This window comes from Xenia sp. Carnegie-2017, unplaced genomic scaffold (genome assembly GCF_021976095.1).
Source record: "Xenia sp. Carnegie-2017 unplaced genomic scaffold, XeniaSp_v1 HiC_scaffold_22, whole genome shotgun sequence".
Classification (NCBI taxonomy): Eukaryota; Metazoa; Cnidaria; class Anthozoa; order Malacalcyonacea; family Xeniidae; genus Xenia; species Xenia sp. Carnegie-2017.
Window position 1 is genome coordinate 13,307,024 of NW_025813485.1, and position 20,980 is coordinate 13,328,003.

General features: G+C 36.5%; 2 protein-coding genes across 2 annotated transcripts; one reads left to right on the plus strand and one right to left on the minus strand.

Annotated features, from left to right (window-relative positions):
• The first annotated feature begins 40 nt into the window (after nt 1–40).
• Nucleotides 41–16,514, plus strand: LOC124445153 (ATP-dependent translocase ABCB1-like). Its single transcript, XM_046995859.1, has 27 exons — nt 41–230; nt 3,302–3,350; nt 4,177–4,556; nt 5,073–5,244; nt 5,620–5,744; nt 5,849–5,965; nt 6,134–6,190; nt 6,297–6,408; nt 7,111–7,221; nt 7,367–7,492; nt 7,802–8,005; nt 8,812–8,982; nt 9,103–9,264; nt 9,332–9,395; nt 9,491–9,591; nt 9,756–9,914; nt 10,308–10,427; nt 10,582–10,659; nt 11,114–11,197; nt 11,534–11,731; nt 12,177–12,277; nt 13,976–13,999; nt 14,149–14,305; nt 14,617–14,814; nt 15,140–15,346; nt 15,688–15,834; nt 16,016–16,514. The coding sequence occupies exons 1-27, from the start codon at nt 133–135 to the stop codon at nt 16,220–16,222; spliced, it is 3,729 nt and encodes a 1,242-aa protein (XP_046851815.1). The 5' UTR covers nt 41–132; the 3' UTR covers nt 16,223–16,514.
• LOC124446244 (testican-3-like) lies at nt 16,353–20,694 on the minus strand. Its single transcript, XM_046997076.1, has 7 exons — nt 20,573–20,694; nt 20,430–20,492; nt 18,743–18,845; nt 18,186–18,308; nt 17,543–17,740; nt 16,901–17,089; nt 16,353–16,569 (listed from the first exon to the last, which is right to left on the minus strand). Exons 2-7 carry the CDS (start codon nt 20,490–20,492, stop codon nt 16,523–16,525), a joined length of 723 nt encoding a protein of 240 aa, XP_046853032.1. The 5' UTR covers nt 20,573–20,694; the 3' UTR covers nt 16,353–16,522.
• Nucleotides 20,695–20,980: the final 286 nt, after the last annotated feature.

Here is a 20,980-nt window from a genome sequence, read left to right on the forward strand (position 1 = left end):
TTGCCTTATGCATATATTTGAACGCTTCAATGGTTGTATACGCTTTGAATTGGTAATGTTTTTCACCGCCTGCCAAAGCATAGGTGGCCATAGATGATCCTCTGATGCAAACGTTCTTTGCTGACTGAAAGAATGGCGGACGGAGTTGAACCAACTGAAAAGTCTCCTTTACTGTCGAGTAGCGATGATTCGCGCTCTAACAAGATTCCAGATGTCTCCGTTAAATCTGGGTAAGCGCTTTAAAACATTACTTGTTCAAACACACGCGTTTTTCATGCACATGTCTTAGCGGCGACTCGACTTCCCACACATTTTCTTCATAATTGATTGATTGGATTTCATTGTCTTGTACTCGGTACTTTACTGTTCCTTACCATTGCGAGTAATCACTTCATTGTGGTATATTTATTGTAGGTGTTATTTTATACCAGTTAATGTGTTAGATAAAGTAAGCTTTGACTTTGACCACTCCTCTAATGTAACGACAACATACAATGAAAGAATGCTGTTGCTCCTCTTTCTTTGTCATTCGTTATTACTATCTTTATATATTAGCTCAATGCCAAACAGCGGTTGGTCATGTCCGCTTCATTGAAATTATTTCAACCAAAGGTTAATTGTATTGTTGTGATCCCATACTTGTTTTGGCAAAGTCGTATTATGCGTCTTTGCATGAGTTTATCGTTCATGGAGTGATATCATATCATCACCGCGGCACACTTTTTCTATAAATAAACTACATGATCTGAAAATAATTATACTTGTTTGTATATTTACGTCTTATTGTATTAGTGCATGCTAACCCTTGCCGGTTGTCTTCGATTTGTTTATTTGTGTCTTCGATATTGCGTTGTAAAGTTTAGTCATTTTAGGCCAATGATTTTCTAAATAGCACGGAACCCAGTACCCTTGGCTTACACACCTTTCTGAAATAATAAACACTCGTCAGCTTGAAAATCTTGAAGATTCGGGTTGCTTGTCTTGTGTAAATGCCACAGGATGTGAAGTGTACAATTATGTACACAATGCGTTTTTAAAATAACGTTCAAAGTGAATTTAACAAATATTTTTACTAAAAGCCGTTATGTATTAGAGTAACTTGAGTCAGTATACTTGGTAAAAGTACAGAAGAGTAGAATATTACATTCGCTCTTCCATTCAGAATTTATTTGTGTCGAAAGAACTTTGAATCCCTTAATTAAGAAGCTTTATTAATGAGAAATTTACACTTTATAGTCAGTTTCACTGTTTAATATAATTTAGTGAAATAAGCTGCAAAAGCATTTACCATGTTTTTAAGTGGTTATACCAAACCATGTGCAGTTGCTATCAATTTTTGCTCCATAACACTAGGGAACGCTTGATAATAAATTATTGGATGTGGTTGAGCATGATATCAAGAATTATTTAGACCGAGGTCAATGTGATCTGACCAGTCAAAACCGAAATTGTTTTTATAGTGAATTATAATAAGCCCTAGCTTAATAACCTCGCTTTCTTGGTCTTTACGAAGAAATATCGGACCGAGGTCTTTTTATTCAGACCGAGCCCGTAGGGTTTGTACAAAAAGATGGAGGTCCGATATTTCTCAATAAAGACCGAGAAAGCGAGATTATTAAAAGGTTTATTATATGGCATTGTTTGACCTGAAACGAAGCTTGCTTTCTTTCTCGTCCTCGCTGTTTTTTACCGGTTGGCTTTCACTTTTCTAGTTTTCGTCCATGAAAAATAAATCGTTTCAAATTGTATCATCTGGATAGTTAAACTGTTTACCTGGTATTTTTTCCTTCGAATTACATTCTTAAATGGGTTTTTGTTTCGTTTATTTTGCGTTTTGCTGTATGCTTTACGACGTTTGTTAGTTAATTAACGGACGAAAATTTAAATTAATATTTTGCCCAACAAAAGATGAAATTATTTTTGTATGCCGATAGGAGACAAAGGTCACGTGTTGTACAACTTTCACTATTTTATAGCAAACCGTCAATAACCGTGATTGAAGTTTGCCCACAGTTCGCAGTGAAAATAGCGTGAATAAACGTTAATTAAAAAGCTTAATAATAAAACTTGTTAACTTGAGCTGTTTCACAGACGGGGCAAAAATACACACATGCAGTGGTCTGTAGATGGTGTTACTGCTACTACCCCCATCACACCCCTTATCAGCAGAGAAAATTTGTCTTGCTAGACCCACTGTGCAAGAAACAAGTAAATGCGAAGTTTCTAACAAACATTTTGCATGACATGAGAAATACTCTGGCTTCGTAATATAACTAAATTGAGGGGAAGGAAAAGATCACACAGGCAACTTCACAACATGTAGAGGTATTTTGAGACACTTCTGCAGATTTGTTCAGAAAGAAGAAACCATGAACAGGTATATAGACTAACATAGATGAAGCTTTTGTAAAGCTTGCTTAGAGGAAATGTGAATACTGTAAGATTAGTAAGTTTATACACCGAAAATAATCGTTGACGCAATCATAAATTTTATTGCATTGAACATGATCGCTGTGATTTTGTTATACTTCAACATCAGGTTCAATATGATTTGTGTGAAGATTATGCTCACGATTAAGATTTAGTTGCCAGTCAAATCACGAGAGAGATCTGTACGTATATATTCTTCATTATACCGACGCAATAAAACTAGAATTTATGAAAAAAACGCTATATATATATTGAAATAATAAAGATGTACGTACAAAATGAACAATTTGCTAAGAAGTTATCCTTACTTCGGTCAATTGCTAAATCTCTGTTTCCTTGCTCGTATTTTTGGTTGTCAATTTTAATTGTGAGCGGCGCATCGGAAGCTGGGGGCAGGGGGGCCAAGCCCCCCCACTTTTCGCAGTGCCCCCACTTTACATAAAAATAGCAAATTTTCTATGAAAGAGAATGCTCACTTTTAATCTATTTTGATAAAATTATTTAATTTCAGAATTTCATGTTTCTTTTCAGTTTTTTATCGATGTAAAAAACGTGTGTAAAAAACCGTCTGTATGGCATTTTACAATGTTTATACTTTGCAAAAAATAACACTACTGCCATATTGGTGCTCATCTTTTCTGAAATGTGCCCCCCCCTCCCCACCTTTTATGTTTCTTCCGACGCCCCTGATTGTAAGGATGTGCATTACTAATTATCGGTATCTGATTGGTTAGCCGACGATTTCTGTGAGAAATGCACTTTTCACTTATTTTCATTGTTTTTTATTATTGAAATTTTTCAACAATAATATATCCAGCGTTTTGACAGTCACGTGACACACATTTTATTATAAGACAAGTTTTTCTTCTAGAAAAAGTGAAATTGGAAAATCTACGAACATGGTACCTTTTACCAAATTGGTAAGACTGATAGGTTGTATCGCGGACTGATTAATTGTTTACATTTTGCTTTGATCTGCGCTATATTTGTACTATTCAGAACAGTAGCGAATGTAGCGTTCGTCAAAATAAGTTATAGCTCTTCAATTTTAAATTCAAAATACTTTCAGAACGACTCTATTAGTTATGAATTTCTACGAAGGAAAATAATTTTACCAATATACTTGCCTAGAAATGTATTTGGAAATGTACATTTATACAAAGATGTTGTGCATTAATTTATTTTGACTTACCCTAGATCCACCACTGTTTCAATACATAGAACATATCGAAAGCCAGCGTTCAGTATTTTAATGTTCTATATTTCATACTGCCTAAAATTTGATGTGGGCTTTACAGCTCAAGGAAAATGCGAGGATGGAATGAAAACAATGGAATAATATAGTTTATTGGTATTCTCCAAATCTCATTACTATTCTTTATAAAGGGAATACTAAGTTAGATATTGTGTTATTATTGTTCATTTTCTTGTTATACTAATTAATATATTATATTCGGTTAAATTGATACTCTCGTGGCTTTGGCCATGTTCTAAGACGGTTAGAACATGATCACTCTGGCGAATATTTTTTAGTGGTATTTTATTTTAGTGAAGTTCAAACCAAATTTCTGCTCTTTTAATCATTTGGAAACTAATAAACAACTTGTTTGATTTGCTAAGAAGACAAAATGTTTGCATGTGCCTCGTTATTCTGTCGTTGCAATGGTTGAATAAAATCTGTTCGCTTTGCCCAAATGCGTTTTGAATTATTGAAACAGTAAAATCCAAGCTTTTCTGCCGTTTTAGTTTGATTTGGCTGACAAACTTGATGTATTCCTTATGATTATTGGAACAATTGGTGCAATAGTATTTGGTGGAATGCAACCGGGGCAGTTCATCATTTTCGGAAGTCTAACTGATGATTTTGTCGAGTTTGGTCGATGTAAATTATCGAATTGTTCCAGTCTGCCGGATATCGAAGAATCAACCAGGAAAATTGCCTATTGGTACGTAGGTATTGCACACGTGTTCCTTTTCAGTGGCTACATGATGATGGCAGGTTGGGGCATTTCATCCGAAAGACAGAATCATAAAATACGATTAGCGGTGTTTCGATCGATATTAAGACAGGACATTGCTTGGTTTGATTATCACGATGCTGGAGAACTGAATTCACGATTAGTCGAGTAAGTATCAAGTCATTTTGCTCTCGTAATGTATTGTTATTCATCTCATTTCCTTGGGCATCTGTGAGGTCTATAAAATTGCCAATTGTTCTTTAACTGCAGCACCAAAAACCAAATAGCTACATTGCTTTGGAATTTTCAAATATGATTACAACTGAATGCTATTCAGATAAATAATTTTCACGTTTAGCGTTATAGAGTTTTATGTATTATATTAACGAAGTCTTTTTTATTCAGAGTTACGTTGAAGTAGTGTGTGTATACGCATTTTTTTGCCAACAATCGCTAAATTTGTAGAAAAGACTCGATGAAAACTGCATCGAGAATACTCAACGATAACTTTTCTCTTTGCAGACGCTAACTATCGTTTACATACTGCCACCTTGCTTATTTTCAAGCTTTGAAGCCTTAATAAAAATGTCATTGTTTCCAATTAATATTATTGAGCATATGTAGAGTAGCGTATGTTTTTTGTTCGTACGTGAACTTCTACAAAGTTTTCAACGCTTTTAATAGTGACTTAAACAAGATAGTCGATGGTATGGGGGAAAAGTTTGCTCGCTTTATACAATGCTTAACAACTTTCATTGGAGCCTACATCATTGGATTCATCTACGGCTGGCAATTGACCTTGGTTTTGCTCTCAATGTTACCTTTAATGGCTTTTGGAGGAGGAATTATGGGATTGGTGAGTAACATGGATGTTGTAGCTGATAGTAGTTGTGGGTAATATGGGACTAGTGTTGTTTGGGTAATATGGGACAAGTGTTGTGGGTATTATGGGATCAGTGTTGTGGGTAATATGGGATTAGGTGTATATATTCTTCACTGACGTCGTTCTTTAACTGGTGCATTAATTTGTGGAAACACTTGCCTTAAGAAAAATGAGCTTTACTATAAAAACGTTTGATGTGTTTTCTTTTCATTAGAGGGGTGGGGCAAGGAGTTAGCAAACAAAAATTGACTCTGTCGTGGAGCTTATGAGCTATTTCTGCATTGTGTAATGAACGAACGTCTTCTTTAGTTCGTCTTGACTAAAGTGATATCGCCAATTTCTTTACAGTTATCAGCAGGATTTACAGCACAAGAGGTAAACGCTTATGCCAAAGCGGGTAGTATTGCTGAAGAGGTTCTCTCGTCCATGAGGACTGTGGCTGCCTTCGGGGGCGAAGAAAAAGAAACAAAAAGGTAGAAAAAGTAGATCCAAGCGATTGAAAAAATTTATGATCATAACAACTTTTTCTCTCGCTATTTTGTAAAGAATTGAGCAACCATTCTTTGCTTTTTGTCAGATATGAAGAGCGTCTTGCTAATGCAAGCGAATTTGGTGTTAAAAAAGGCCTCGCAATGGGATGTGGAATGGGTTTTCTTCAATTTGTTGTCTTTGCATCATATACTCTGGCATTTTGGTAAGCTGTGATAAGATTAAAACTTTTCAAAACACGTACCCATTTGTTTTCAAATACTTTTGGATCATGTTGCAGTTGTTGCATGGTGTTTGTGATAACGTCTTGCGAGAACTTGTCGTGTATCTTTATCTTCTGAGAAGTGAGAATACTTTATTTATATTCTTATAGGTACGGCTCAAAACTTGTAATCCAGAAGGATATGTCAAGCGGTGACATGATGACAGTAAGACCACGTTGTTTGTTTCGGAAGAACAATAGATTGGTGGATTAAAATTAAGATCAAGGTTTTCATTATCTTGCTACACATAATTTCGGATTTTCTTTTGTAAAGGTTTTTTTCCGTTGTAACCGGATCAATTGTTCTCGGTCAGATTGGCCCAAATCTTCAGGCCATGGCGACTTCTCGTGCTGCCTCATATAATATCTTTGCGATCATTGATCGGGTGAGTGTATACACGTACTTTTAAGACGTAACAACTATTAGAAGAGAAGGGACTTCAAGACTTCATTCATTAAAACTGGACAGCGAACCTTCTTCGGTCAAGTGATTGATACCATAACATTTATTCTTACTAACTAAACAGAATCGAGTTATACTCCGGAACGCTGAAGTCTGGGAGGGCTAAAGCCCCCAACTTTTGCCATAGCAAAACTTAAAAAGACATTTAGACTGAGCTGAAGTTGTTGTTTAGAAGTGTTTTTTAAGATACTATAGTAGAGTGAATGGTTTGAACCCGGGAGTATCGTAACATGTTTGTGGATGAAGATCGTCCAGGTTAGTAGAGTCCTGAGAAGGACTGTTGGTATTGATGTAGACTGACGTTTCGAAAACCTTCAGTTTAGTGACTCTGAAGATGATTGCCGCTAAGGTTGTCGAAAAGTCAGTCTACATCAATACCAACAGTCCTTCTCAGGACTCTACTAACCTGGACGATCTTCATCCACGAACATGATACTATAGTAGAATTGAAGACTTTGCCCTCGCACTTCATATTTTGCTCCGCCGTCCCTGTCACTGTTGCATAATAGAAATACATTCAAGAATATAAAAGCCAGTTGGTCGTTAGTCTTACAGCAGAGTCTTCTATTTATTGATCTATTATTGCAAGCGACAAGAGACGCTTTTGAAAATTGGCGTGTTTTAGGAACCTGTTGTGGACGCTCTTACTGACGAAGGTCTGAAACCTGAAAAGATGGATGCCAATGTTGAATTTAGAAATGTGAAATTTCGATATCCAACTAGACCTGACCTCAAGGTATTTATTTATATATTTTCTTATAAACTGTGTTGTAGGTCTATGAACTAGGTTCATACCATAAAAGGATATTCCACTAACATCTTACTAATCTAAACCAACACGCTTTTCCCAAAAACTAGCCGGCCATTTTTTCATCGTGTAGGTGTTACGAGGCTTCAATCTTACTATCCCTCAAGGAAAGACAGCAGCACTGGTTGGCGGAAGTGGTTGTGGAAAAAGTACTGTCGTAAAAATACTTCAAAGATTTTATTCGATGACCAGCGGGACGGTGCGTGTTCACGGTTTTGTTGTAAAAAAACGTTAGCTTTAGCATTTTCAAGCAAATGAGTAACGAGTCTTGCTTTAAACGTATAACTGCTTTAAAAAGTCACATCACACTTCGAAGCTGCTTTGCTTTCGTAATATATTGAAGAGAACTGTGATTGGTTTGAAAACTGGTGCATTTATGGCTTTCTGTTTATGTTTTGTCTTTGTTTCTACCGCGTTAGCTCGTCTTACTTGTAAGCTTTTCTTATTATATAAACATATAACATTGAGAATATTGCTTGCCAATTGTAACGATTTATGCTTTGATTAGGTTACAATTGGTGGTGATGATATCAAAGCTTTGAACTTGAAGTGGTTGCGCAGTCACATAGGTGTGGTTAGTCAAGAACCCATTCTATTTGCAACAACCATAGCTGATAACATTTCATATGGACGAGAGGGGGCTACGATGGACGAAATTATAGAAGTTGCAAAAAAGGCCAATGCTCATTCTTTTATTACACAGTTTCCTCAGGCAAGTATAGGCTATCTCATGTTATACATGAGCAAGACGAGAGAGATTCTGCGAGATGATTTTGGCAATTTGAATTGATCAAATGTCTTCGGGAAACTCACCTGATCGTTTACACCACATTTTCTCTAAGTATTTACATATCGCCAAATAACTTGTCAGATTATAAACATTAACTTATATCACAGTATAGACACAAACAGTAGTCCCACTCTATAGAAATTTTTTGTCTAGCGCATATCTTTTTACGCATGTGATTAGCATAGTGGCAGCCAGTAGTTTTTTCGGCCAATAGGAGGGCTGAGGTGACCGGCAACAGCCAGTAATCTAATTAAATATACAGCACCAATTTGCACAATGGAGTGGGACTACTGTATGTTTCTATACTGTGCTTATATTAAAGCCTAGTCCTCGTTTGCGACATGAGCATAAGCACAAGAGAGTTTTATAATTTCAGCTGAATTAGACACATATTTGGCTCAAAATGATGTAGTCTGCCACTTGTTTATTGAGCTCATTTAAACAGCCTTTGGCAGTTTTACGAACATTTCTATATATGCCTTTGTGCCGATGTGGAAAATGGGGTTGTTTACTCTGCACCTTTGCACCTCTCTATAAAAATGGGGAGGGGCAGCGGCTGGCTCTAGCGTTCTCGAGCCCAGCACACATGGCGCTACATTTAAACTTTACGGCATTTTGATTTGCATGTATTAGCAGTATGGTTATATGAATTCCAACCATAACATATACGATGTGTTTATTTGAGCTTCTGTCAATTTTGCTATCTTTGTGTTTGTTATCGTTCTCAGGGCTACCAAACATTGTGTGGTGAACGAGGAGCACAAATGAGCGGCGGTCAAAAGCAACGTATTGCTATTGCAAGAGCATTGATTAGAAATCCAAAGATATTGTTGCTTGATGAAGCTACCTCCGCTCTTGATACTGAAAGCGAATCAATCGTTCAGGATGCTTTAGATAAGGTTTGCATTGTAAAACCATTATATTAAAATATATAGTCTTTACTGGCTGGTAACCTCTTTCGACTACACTGATTGTGACTACATTAATATATTGTATCACTCTCAATTTTATCATACCAGGCGAGCGAAGGTCGAACAACGATTGTGATCGCACATCGACTGTCTACAATCAAGAACGCCGACATGATCGTTTCTGTCGATAAAGGGAGAGTGTCTGAGATTGGCACACATGACGAACTCATGGCTGCCGGTGGAATTTATAAAGACCTCGTTACTCTTCAGGTACGTAGATTTACTTTGTATTGAAATTTATGTACGTTGTTGTCATATGAGATGCTAAAATATTTAGATGTTGGCTGCAGAACAAGATAAACAAGTAGAACCAGAAGATGTCGATGATGACGGCGAAGAAAGTATGATAGTCGAAAAAATTACTGCTTGCAGTTCAGCAGCATCGTTTATCTTTTTATTTTTATCTATTATCAATTGCTGTATATATTATCTATAGACGCCGTTGATTTGAAGTTGTCCTTATCGTCAAGTGGAAGTGTTCAGGCCGATGTCCGTTATGGTAGACAACTTTCTCGACAACTTTCCCGGAGATCTATGGTATGTGCACTCAGTAAACTGTAAACACCCGAAGCAACAAAAAGAGAATTTATGACTGAGTACATTTTGGGAACATTTATTATAATGAATAAGATAAGTAAGATCGTAGCTAGGTTTTATCTCGCTCCCTGGAAACCAAAAGTAGTCACATACTTATGTTTTAGGGACAAGCTGACATTGTTCTCGAAGAAGATGTTAAACCTGCACCGATTTTTTCTGTAATTAAACTGAACTTTCCTGAGTGGAAGTGGATGGCCATTGGTTGTATTGGGTCCGCATTGACTGGTGCTTTTCCATTCGTTTTGCTCTCATTTTGGGGGAACTAACAGGGGTATGTATCAGAGGTAGCCAGCCCCCCGCTTATTTGATCCTGGAATGCAAATTGCGTTCAAAAAGTGCAAAACGATAGAATTCTAAAGAAATGAGTGATGAAAATGTGTTGAAATTTACGTAGCATGCAAGTCCAAAACGTGCGACTAGCAATGGCATTCGTAATATTTGGCTAAGGCCTCAGATATTTTGTCTTTCCTAGTGTCTCAGCAATTTACAATAATATCGTTTTAGTTGGTTGTGAAATGAAGGGAATCGCAGAATTTTACAAATAGCTTTGACGACGAAGTGTTGCGAACAGCATGAATTACAAAAGCAACACATTGCTTAATTAAAAGTCAGTTATGGTATTTTTTGCAAACACTTTATATCTGAACAATTTTCAGGTTCTTCAACACAATCGAGACGATCCCCATGAAAGGGAAATTATGAAAGATGACTCACTCAAATGGGCGCTATTTTTCCTCGTCATTGGAGTCGCGACTGGTATAGGAATGATTCTTCAGGTAAAATTCTAGTGAAGAAGATCGTGTATATGCTTTTCATTTATGCGTTAATTTTATGCTTAGGAGTTTGCTGTGATTATCTTCTTTATTGTATGTAAAAATATTGTTTATTTACTTTTCATTCTAACGAGTAAAAGTAATCTTTATTTTATAGAATTGGATGTTTGCAAAAGCCGGAGAGAAACTTACTACAAGACTGCGCAAAAAGGCATTTGCAGCAATGCTTCGGCAGGTCAGAATCCTTTTGTTGCTATCATCAACATCCTAAACTTTTTCAGAGTATATTGGTCTCACTCATGGGAGATGATAGGGATTTTAAGCACTTTCCATGAACGATCAGTTCAACTCAGTGTTCACTCATTTCTTTCCTACCTAACTCAGTCAAACAATTATACATGCTTTATATAAATAGTGTTTTGATGTTAACAAATTACGTTTAATTCATGCTTTATACGAACCTTCAAAAACTATGCTTGCCCTATACCCTGCTTCCTTCAGCACGTTCATTTAAGAAGGCAGGGACAGATACACGGATATTCAAAAGGACAAAGGGGGTTAAGTTGTATTCTGTCTTATGCATAAAACGTGATTCCGTTTTAGGCTTCGTTTTATATGACTGTCTGTATTTGCGATATGCTTTCAACTCTTCCGATTTTTTATCTATCGTGTTTTTTGTTCATTTTCAGGAAATCGGATTTTTCGATGATATCAATCACAGCACTGGAGCTTTATGTACTCAATTGTCAAGTCACGCGTCTAAAGTGCAAGGAGTATGTTGTTGAACTTTTTACTTGACACCGTTTGCAGTAATCATTTGAACAACAAAATATGTAAACACATTGTATAATACATGCACTTGCATTGCTGCTTGGAAGAAATAGTTACGGATAGAAATTTCTGACATCAACTATTGACCAAATCATAATGTGGCTGCAATAACTATTACAACTCATGTCATTGCAAAGCAATGAAAAACTTCAGAATTTTGCCTATTGTTATCGCTTCATTTAGGAAATAAAACAAATTATTGATTTCACTGTTAAGGAATGACCATCGAGAAGAAGTAATAAGATATGAAGTTTTCATCAATGTGGATATGTTTTTAGGCAACAGGTCCAACCGTTGGGCTGGCAGTTTCCTCCCTTGTGACGGCTGTCGGTAGTTTGATCGTAGCTTATATTTCTGGCTGGAAGCTTGCTCTTGTTATCACGGGTTTTGTTCCCTTCATCATCGTTGCTGGAAGTCTTTCTATGTTATTGATGGGTAGTAAAGATAGATATGGTGGCGACGAGGAAAGTGGCCAGGTGTGTCCTTTGAAACCTTGAAGCTCTTCGTAATTTTTATAAGTTCAGTGAATCATCATCATCATTATATAGGAGGGCACGTTGTTATACACTTCGTCTTATAGGAAGTTTTTGAGTTATGATTCTCCGTGAAAAGATAGTGGTCGATGCGCGAGAGCAGAGCGTAAATATATATTGTGATATTGGAAAAAATCACAAAAACTGCAGTTCCATCCCGACAAGTCTTTAGATTTAATGAAATCCCCTAAAGAGTGAGCAATCACAAAACAGGCTTGTCGGGATGAAACTGTAGTATATATATAGAAAGGTACAATATATGCCTACATTGTACCTTTCTTCTCATGTTGGAGAAACAACGAAAATCATACGGAAAACGGCTTTTACGTAACTATTCAGTAGCGTTTCAAGTAACATATGCATGTACCTAACCATATGTTTTACTTAGATTGCGATCGAGACGATCTCCAACATGCAAACTGTTGCGTCACTTGGAAGAGAAGAGTTGTTTTATGAAAGATATGTAAAAGTCGCCGAACGACACTATTAGTAAGTGGTTATCATTCTTCAGAAAAGTTTTGTGCGACTATTTTACTTCTTATATAACTACAGCAAAGTTAGTCCTCGCCTGACCTCAAACAGCTTTAAAAAATAAACACAATGAAATGCGTGCGCTTATTGGTCAAGAGCAGTGTTTGCATTAGCCTGTGCAAAACACATCCGAGCTCAACCAATCAAATCAATCATAAGAATCAATCAGTCAAAGAGAATTTGCAAATCGATCACGAAACCATTTTAGAGGAAAAATTAAAACATTTACTTTAAATTTGTCTGCATCGCATTATTGTTATTTTATAAAAGAAATAAAAGATGTTAACTGTGTTTGCACTGGCTTATGCAGGCCTCGGAGACGTTTGTAAGAACTCTCGAGCAGGTGCAACCCTCGACCTTCTGTCTTGGGAAGCACACTTTGATACAGTTGCTCTTGAGTTTGACCTAAAATGGTCCATCTCTACGGTGTTCATAATGCTGCTATTATAATAACATAGTCTTTTCGAGTTGTTTAAGTAGAGCGAAGTTAATGTCAATCACATTTTTAATTTTTGAAGAAGAATTATCTGTCATATCTATATACGTATGGTTAAGATCGTTTACTGGATATACTCTTTCCGGGTCAGTCAAGGTCATCAACCAGAGCACTTTTATCTCAGGCCAACCACGGAGAATGGCCTACTACGCCTGCAATTCAATGACGATCAAATTAAAATTTTTTAGAGCAGCTGTGTCTATTTGTTTTTCTACGATCCGTAATTGAAAACACCAGTTCTTGGGTCAAATTACAATGACCTTTGATCTACAAAAGTACATTTGAAGATGGTCGATTTAAAAATTAATTCTAGTTATTTGAGTGTTCCGTGAATGCACCGACGTATTAGACAATGTGAACGCTGTGATGGCAAAATTTCTATTGTTTGTCGTCTTAGCAGCATTTAGAGACACATAACAATAATAAGACATTAATTAGCAAGATTTACGATCACTATTAATTATCTGAGGAGTTGAATGTGAGTATTGTGTTAGTATACGGGTGTAGATAAAAAGCGGACGCGGACGGCGGACGCAAAACGCGCAAATAAAATGCTTTTAGTCCGTTCGTAAAATACTTTTATGAAACCTCATTGTACTTTTTTCGTGTTTTATCAATGGCATTTCACTCATGATGGCCTTACGTGGGTGAGCCTTTTCATATTTACTGCACTGATAATGATTTCCGTCAACTTGTCATTTGGCAAAGCAGTACGTCTGTTTGTACGAGCTTTATCTTTCAGGATATATTTTGTGACCTCATTTTTTAAAGCAACTAAACATGCATATTTCAATTTTCAGTCAGTCATATAGAGTGTAACGCAATGAAACCTCATTGTATTTTTTTCGTGTTTTTTCGGCATAATTTCTAGACAAGAGAATCGATTTTGGTGTTGTCGTATAGTTTAGTTATTAACAAAAATTATTTATTATTCTGCTGATCTCTTTTTTTTAAGTTTGACTTAAATGCAGTGCGAACGAAAAGTTGATAGAAAAGTTTTGGGTTCATTGCCTATTCATTTCTGCATAATTAAGTCTTTCAAAATTTAGCTGTAAATATCATCGTACAATCATTAAAAACAGAGCTGCACGAAACTGTTTCCACTGTTTGCCTATACCTATGTCTCTTAAAAGCATCATTTAGTTTCGTTTTTATTTTAGCTTTTTCAATGTTTATTTTTCGACGTAGAATAAGAGTATTTTACGAACGGACTAAAAGCATTTTATTTGCGCGTTTTGCGTCCGCCGTCCGCGTCCGCTTTTTATCTACACCCGTTAGTATACAGTCAGTAACCAAAACCCTAAAAACTAATCATCCTTTAATGATAATGTAGAGTTCTAATGTCAATCATAATGGGATCCTTGATGATTGGTCAACTTGCTGCATTGAGTCCAGATTTCAATAAAGGAAGGATTGGTGCTGCCCATCTCTTCAAATTGTTCGCTAGAGTGCCAAAAATTGACAGTGCATCTGATAAGGGTATCAAACCGGTAAGCTGGCAACATATTCTCCTTTTTTTTGTTATTTTATAATCGAATTTTACTTGAGGAAGTGCGGGATTGGTTGGACATTTTGGGTTTCTTATCGCTGCATATAATTATCTTTGTTCTCAGTTTTTGATTCTTAGTTTATATGGAGTCATCAATGTTTATATATGTAGTACAATAATTTCAATGATTCACACAGATAACAACATGATCATAGGAATTCAATGGAACTGCGCTAGGGCCCCAGAACAAACAGATCGAACTAATTTTTGAAAGCTAAAAAAGTTAAACTCGACTACTTTCCTAAATTTTAGAATGGTGTTGAAGGAAACATACAATTCCGAAAAGTAAAGTTTCGGTATCCAGCACGAAGAAATGTAAAAGTTCTACGTGGTTTGAACTTTAGTGTAAAATCCGGAGAAACTTTGGCTTTAGTTGGAAGTAGTGGATGTGGAAAGAGTACTTCTGTTTCGCTCATTGAAAGATTCTACAATCCTGAATCCGGTTTGGTTGTGAGTATTCAAATTGTTTCCCTAATGATAATTTATCTTTGGAGTTTCTTTTTGTGTGAGCATTCTAGTTTTGTGGTTACAAACTTAAATATTGCTCTGAATAACGTATTCGTCATGGTGAACGACGATTGAAAGGTTCTTGGTTTTCAACAGTTCTTATAATACAGCCAAAGTAAATATGTTATAAATGAGAAATATTCTAGGCATGAATTTTGACTTCAAGCCTCAAGGGGTATTGAAACAATGATCTCCTTATACGTAGCAACACACGTGACCGTTATAAACACAATTGCACATGTGATCTTAACCAATGAAATGATTGTAGACTTTGGACGACAATGACATTAATGCCCTGAATATAAAATGGCTTCGCAACCAGATTGGAATTGTTTCCCAAGAACCAATTTTATTTGATTTGACAATCCGTGAAAATATCGCGTATGGTGACAACACAAGAGAAGTTAGTATTGAAGAGATTCAAACAGCTGCCAAGAATGCAAACATCCATGATTTCATAACATCTTTAACAAACGTAAGTGATAGAAAACTGAGCGGTCTTCCATGCAATTAGAACGTGACCTTTCAGTTCTCGTGTCCCCTTGGTGTATAAAGTTGAACTAAGAACATTTTCACTTCATCAAGGGCGAGGGAAAATTCCAAATGAATTTAAAACCGTATACCACGAGGTTGTCATTTGTCAAATCCTGTTAAAATAAATGCTACATCCTCACATACCGCTCCCACCTCCCCCACCCAAACTCAGTCAACTCCACCTCATCTCACAACACCCCACCTCATCTCACAACACCCCACCCCACCCTCTCTTTGCAAATTAGAATGATAAAACAAGCATTTCAAAAATATTTTACGAAGGGTTATGAAACAAAAGTTGGTGACAAAGGAACGTTGATTTCTGGAGGTCAGAAACAGAGAATTGCGATTGCTCGAGCTCTGGTTCGTAATCCAAAGATACTTCTCCTTGACGAAGCAACATCTGCACTGGATACGGAAAGTGAAAAGGTACCATGACGAAGCCATGTCAGCTTTTGAGTACGGAACGGAAATATCATCGATACGTTTTCATTTTAAGCGTTTAAGGATGTGTCGATTAAGTAAAATGTTTTAGTCATGAATTAATAAAGAGTTGCATGACTAGCTTAGCTATGCACCAGAACCTTATTTGCTTTATTTTTGAATCTAGATTGTTCAGGATGCGCTTGACAAAGCTCGCGAAGGTCGAACAACATTAGTGATTGCTCATCGTCTCTCCACCATTCAAAATGCCGACTGTATTGTTGTTTTGAGAAAGGGAAGAGTCATTGAACAAGGCACTCATCAACAGCTTATCAACAAGAAAGGAGCGTATTACGTTCTTCAAAAAGCTCAAGCTCTTGGTTCTGAGTTTTGATTTATTACTTGGTTACTCTGGATTAGTAAACTAACTCTTTACTGTTGCAGGTCTCCCTATTTACTATTGTTAGGTCTCCCCCAACAGAAGCATGATGAATAATTACTAAAACAACATTTAACACAAAATGTACGACAAACAGACCTATTCCTCATCAGATTTTCTTATATCATATTAACAACCAAACTTTAAACATTCGAAGTAAAGTTAATCATGCAATTTACGTACACCTGCCATTGAAAGGTATATAAAAGATAAAAAGTAAATACTTCATAAACATTGTTGATGAAAATCATAGTACTATTCTTCCCCTGAAAACATGATATCGTTGGCGTTGGTGTTATCATCTATACAACGACAGAAATACACGTGATCATGCTCATCCAACTTTCTCGACGGAGGCATTTTTTGATTGTCAAATTTAATATAAACAAAAGGTTGAAACGGATTTTTTTCGTTTTTGATGCATTCGGCTCATGAAGAGTTCGACTTTTGAAAAACGAGCATGTGAGATACTGAATTAATCTAGCAATCTTGAAAACATTTTTAGTTTGTCGATTGATGTTGTACCCTATGATTTCTATTCAAACCAGCGGCGTAAAGGTTTTGCTATTAGATGATCGTAAACTGGGGCGCACTCACTGTTAGGAGTAATCTGAAAAAATACTGTATACTTACGACAGTTCACCAGCCAGGCTTTCTTCTTTGATCCTTCTATCATCTGATTGAAACGATCCACGCACCAGCAATAATTCTCGTGGCATTGTCGCGGTCTATAGTAGCCATCTTCATCGCATTTTGGGGTGTACTTCCCAAACATTTGTCCGGTTTTAGCGAGGGTCTTCTTTTCCTCGATGCATGGTGGTTCTTTAAAACATACGTACGTCGAAATTAAATGTATTTGATGATTGAAAGAGCACTCATTCCGAACTGCTAAGTCGTGTATATTTAACTGTATCTATGATGCAATCCCTTCCAAATTATATGATCTGATGTCTCTCTTTACACTATTCTAAAATATATTCACTCATGCGACCCTACTGAACTGTATTCTCGGATTTGACTTTCTTAACAGTATATACTGATGCAAATCTTCTTAACACTGTCGTCTGGTATGACCCTTTTAAACAGTATCCTCTGGTAGCACCCTTCTGAAATGCATCCCTTTGTGGATCAATCTTAAATTGCATTTCGTGTTACAAGACCTCTCTTGTTATGAAAACAAGCATAGGATATAGGAAAGAAAGATCTCAGTACTTTATATAACCATCCCTTAATATACGCTGATCACGTTTTTGACACAAATTATAAAATACTAACCAACATGCATAAAGCAAGCGCAAACTTCATTTAAACTCAAGTTGTTGTCATCATTGAGATCACATTTATCAAAGAACTTCCGCATACAATGCTCATTAGGATTAGAAATGATTTCAGCTTGTTCATCTTCATCGAGAAGACCGTTCTGGTTTATGTCGAAGTCTCGGAAAAACCATGTCAGCGCCGGCGAACTGCATCCTGAAATACCAAAGAGCAAATTCTAATACCTTAATTGAATAGTGTATGTGGTATGCTGCTTCAAAGACTAGATAGGGCCATGCTACAACGCATATCTCTCATTGAAGTAATCATTGTTTGTTTCAATATAGGAAGTTGACATGATAATATTTTATAGTGAGAAAGCGAAGTATCGAATAGTTATGAATAATTATTTACAGTTGAATAAGGTGTTAAAAAAACACAATAGTTGACCTGTAAATAGCAATTATTGCTTTATGAGATATTGTTCATTTTATTAGTAGTTTTTTTCTTTGATAACACGTAACACAAACATTTTATAACACCTTATTCAACTTTATTTAATTTTTCGTAACTGTTCGATACTCCGCTTTATCACTATAACATTGTTTGTTTGTAGCCATGAAGGCTGTACTGTAACTCAACCTCAATAAATTACTCTCACCGTGAGCCCTAAAGTCTTCTGTTTGTATTTTTCCATTTTTTCTAAAATCTTCAGATTTCAAAATGTGAAACCAGTCCATGAGTCTTTGTGGTAGCATGCCAATGTCATCTTTATAACAACCCTCTGAAAATTGAAAAATGGAATATGTCACAAAAACCTTTTTCACAATAACATGACAACTGAATCTTTTTGCCCCGATTTTTGGCGCTATAACTGTAACGAAAAAATGACGATGATGTTTTTTTATAAGTTTCTTTTTTTCCTGGGCGTTCAACTGGCAAATACGTTTTAGTTTTTACCAGAGTATATTTCTCTTTATTTAGTTTTTACCAGAGTATATTTCTCTTTATTAAAACTGGATTCTTGTTATTTATTAATGCCATACTATTGTCTGTCTGAAATAGCTACTTTGTACATTGTCGTGAAGTGCACGTCCTCCATTTTGGCTTTGCATGTGCAACCCATAAAGACAATGCCTAGTGATCATAATTCATAATTATGCTTCCCAATCTACATCTTCCTCTCTACTAGCCATGCCTGACAACTTTAATACATACTTCTATTTTTCCACGATTGCCGGCTAGTCGTTTTCGTCTCAGCGAGCATTGCTTTTTGAACCCATTTTCTCAGATGTGAATAGCGGCTCCTCAAAGGCGAAACCTACATTAACACAATGATCATTAAGAAAAATTTGATTTTGCAGCTCGACTCTTCATAGTGCTCTTTGATAAATTGGATGGTTTTTAGCACGGGAGTAGCGTTAAAATGTTTGTATGGATGTTGATCGTTCAGATGAGAGCATTCTTGCTAAATTGGGTTAAAACGATGGGGCCAATGCCTGAAATCTATGGAATTTTTTTCGACATGTCGCTCAGGTAATCAAGCTAATGACGTAGACAATTAATATTAGATATAAAAGAATTCGTCTCATTTTTTTTTATCTACAATGCATTTGGCGCACGTACAGTGTGATGGCCCCGATCTTTCATTAATTACATGATTTGGCTTGAAGACTATAACGCCTCGTCGTCAAACAGGAAATCATCAAATTATTCAATAGCAGGTCATGCACTCAAAATAACTGGCAAATTATAGACGCAATCAGCACCGATATTAAATTCCTTTATCCCGTTAGTAAAATTAACGTCGCCACCCTCTGGAATTGGGAAGCGATGTCCAACTATTGTTGTCGACAAACTCTTGCATCGTCGTGGAAAATATGACTATATGTTTTTGCCATTATAAAAAGAAATGTATCATCAACACAAATGGATCGAAACGAGCCCGTCGAAATTCGTTTCATTCGTCATTTCGTGTCATCAAGTTAGACAGAACAACGAACAAACAGTGACTAACAGCACAAGCTCGTTAGTGCGATACTACACAATACATGTACATCTTTATATAGTACACGGAAAAGTAACTGCCCTTACAAATAGGAAATTTTCTAGAACCTACGTAACGACAACACTGGACTTATCTACATTAACAGATTTTGTTAAACTGGCACCCCAGAGCGAAGGTGTCAAACTGATGTATTACCAAAATGACTCTGAGCAATGCGTGTGACTCGAAATGAATTCAAGCCTTCTGAAGACGGTGCGTCGAGTTTTACCTTGTGATGTCAAAATATTTGATGAAAAAGATACACCCCATTTATCTTTGAAAGAAATATCATGATTTTCGTGCACATTATACAATACGCAATAACGTGAAGGAAAACACATCAGACAAAAATTCAAAGAGCGCATTCACATTTGTAGTTTTATCTCCCTAGATAAGCTCTTGGCTGTGACTTGGCAAAGTATCAAAAAGATTTCTTAGCCTTGCGTGTCTAGAATCATATGCAACTTCAAAGAGTTTGATTCCTACGAATCTAGCCAGTACTTTTAGCCAAACGTTAAAACCTTTCTCAAATTTTTTGTTCATCGAAAGATGCATGAATCTTTATGTTCTAGTTGGAGCCTGTTGCTTTTATCTTTATCAGACCATTTGGAAGCTGCCCCCTTCTTAAAACCTTAAGCTCTATTACATTATGTGTCACTAGAGTAATTCTCAAATGGTCTGAACAACGAAGAGCGCACAACAGGAATAAATAACGCTTAACGACACAAAACTAAGCGCATATTATGTTAAATGACAACGAACCTTAACTTGCGCGCGTCACTATAAAACCTGCTAAGTTGGTTACATCTGGTTACAAAATCAAATTGAAACGTGGCAAATTTACTACATTCAACATACCTTGTCTTGCGCACTTGCTATTGTGAATAAAGACAACGCAAGGACCGCGAACGACAATCTCATCTAAAAATTTCACGAATAACAGTTGAATGTTGTGTATAATCACTTTGTAATACATAGTTCGACATCATTTTGCACTCAACCTTTATGGTATGGCTGCGCAGTCCAGAACAAACAAGTTGAAAGACAAAAAGTGAGACGGACAATTGATATTTATCCGGTCTTGTTTTGGTGCCGAATCAATTTGCTGATTGCTGAAGGTTAATGGGTTATACACTCAGTTCCAGGGAATCCTGATTTTTACATACTCTCGAGACTTGTTCTTAGTTCTCTATTAGCGCAATTTTTCCATGACGTCACAACATGGTAACCATTGGCACAAATGTGGCGCAAACTAGGAACTTGGTCGACCATTGAGACTGGGCCCGACTAGATTAGACATACCGGAAACATGACCGGAAATGATTGTCTTAATCAAAAATTTGCAGAAATGAAAATGGCTGCCGCTAGAGAGAAGAACTCCGAGGCTTAATATCCCAGATCCTGTACCC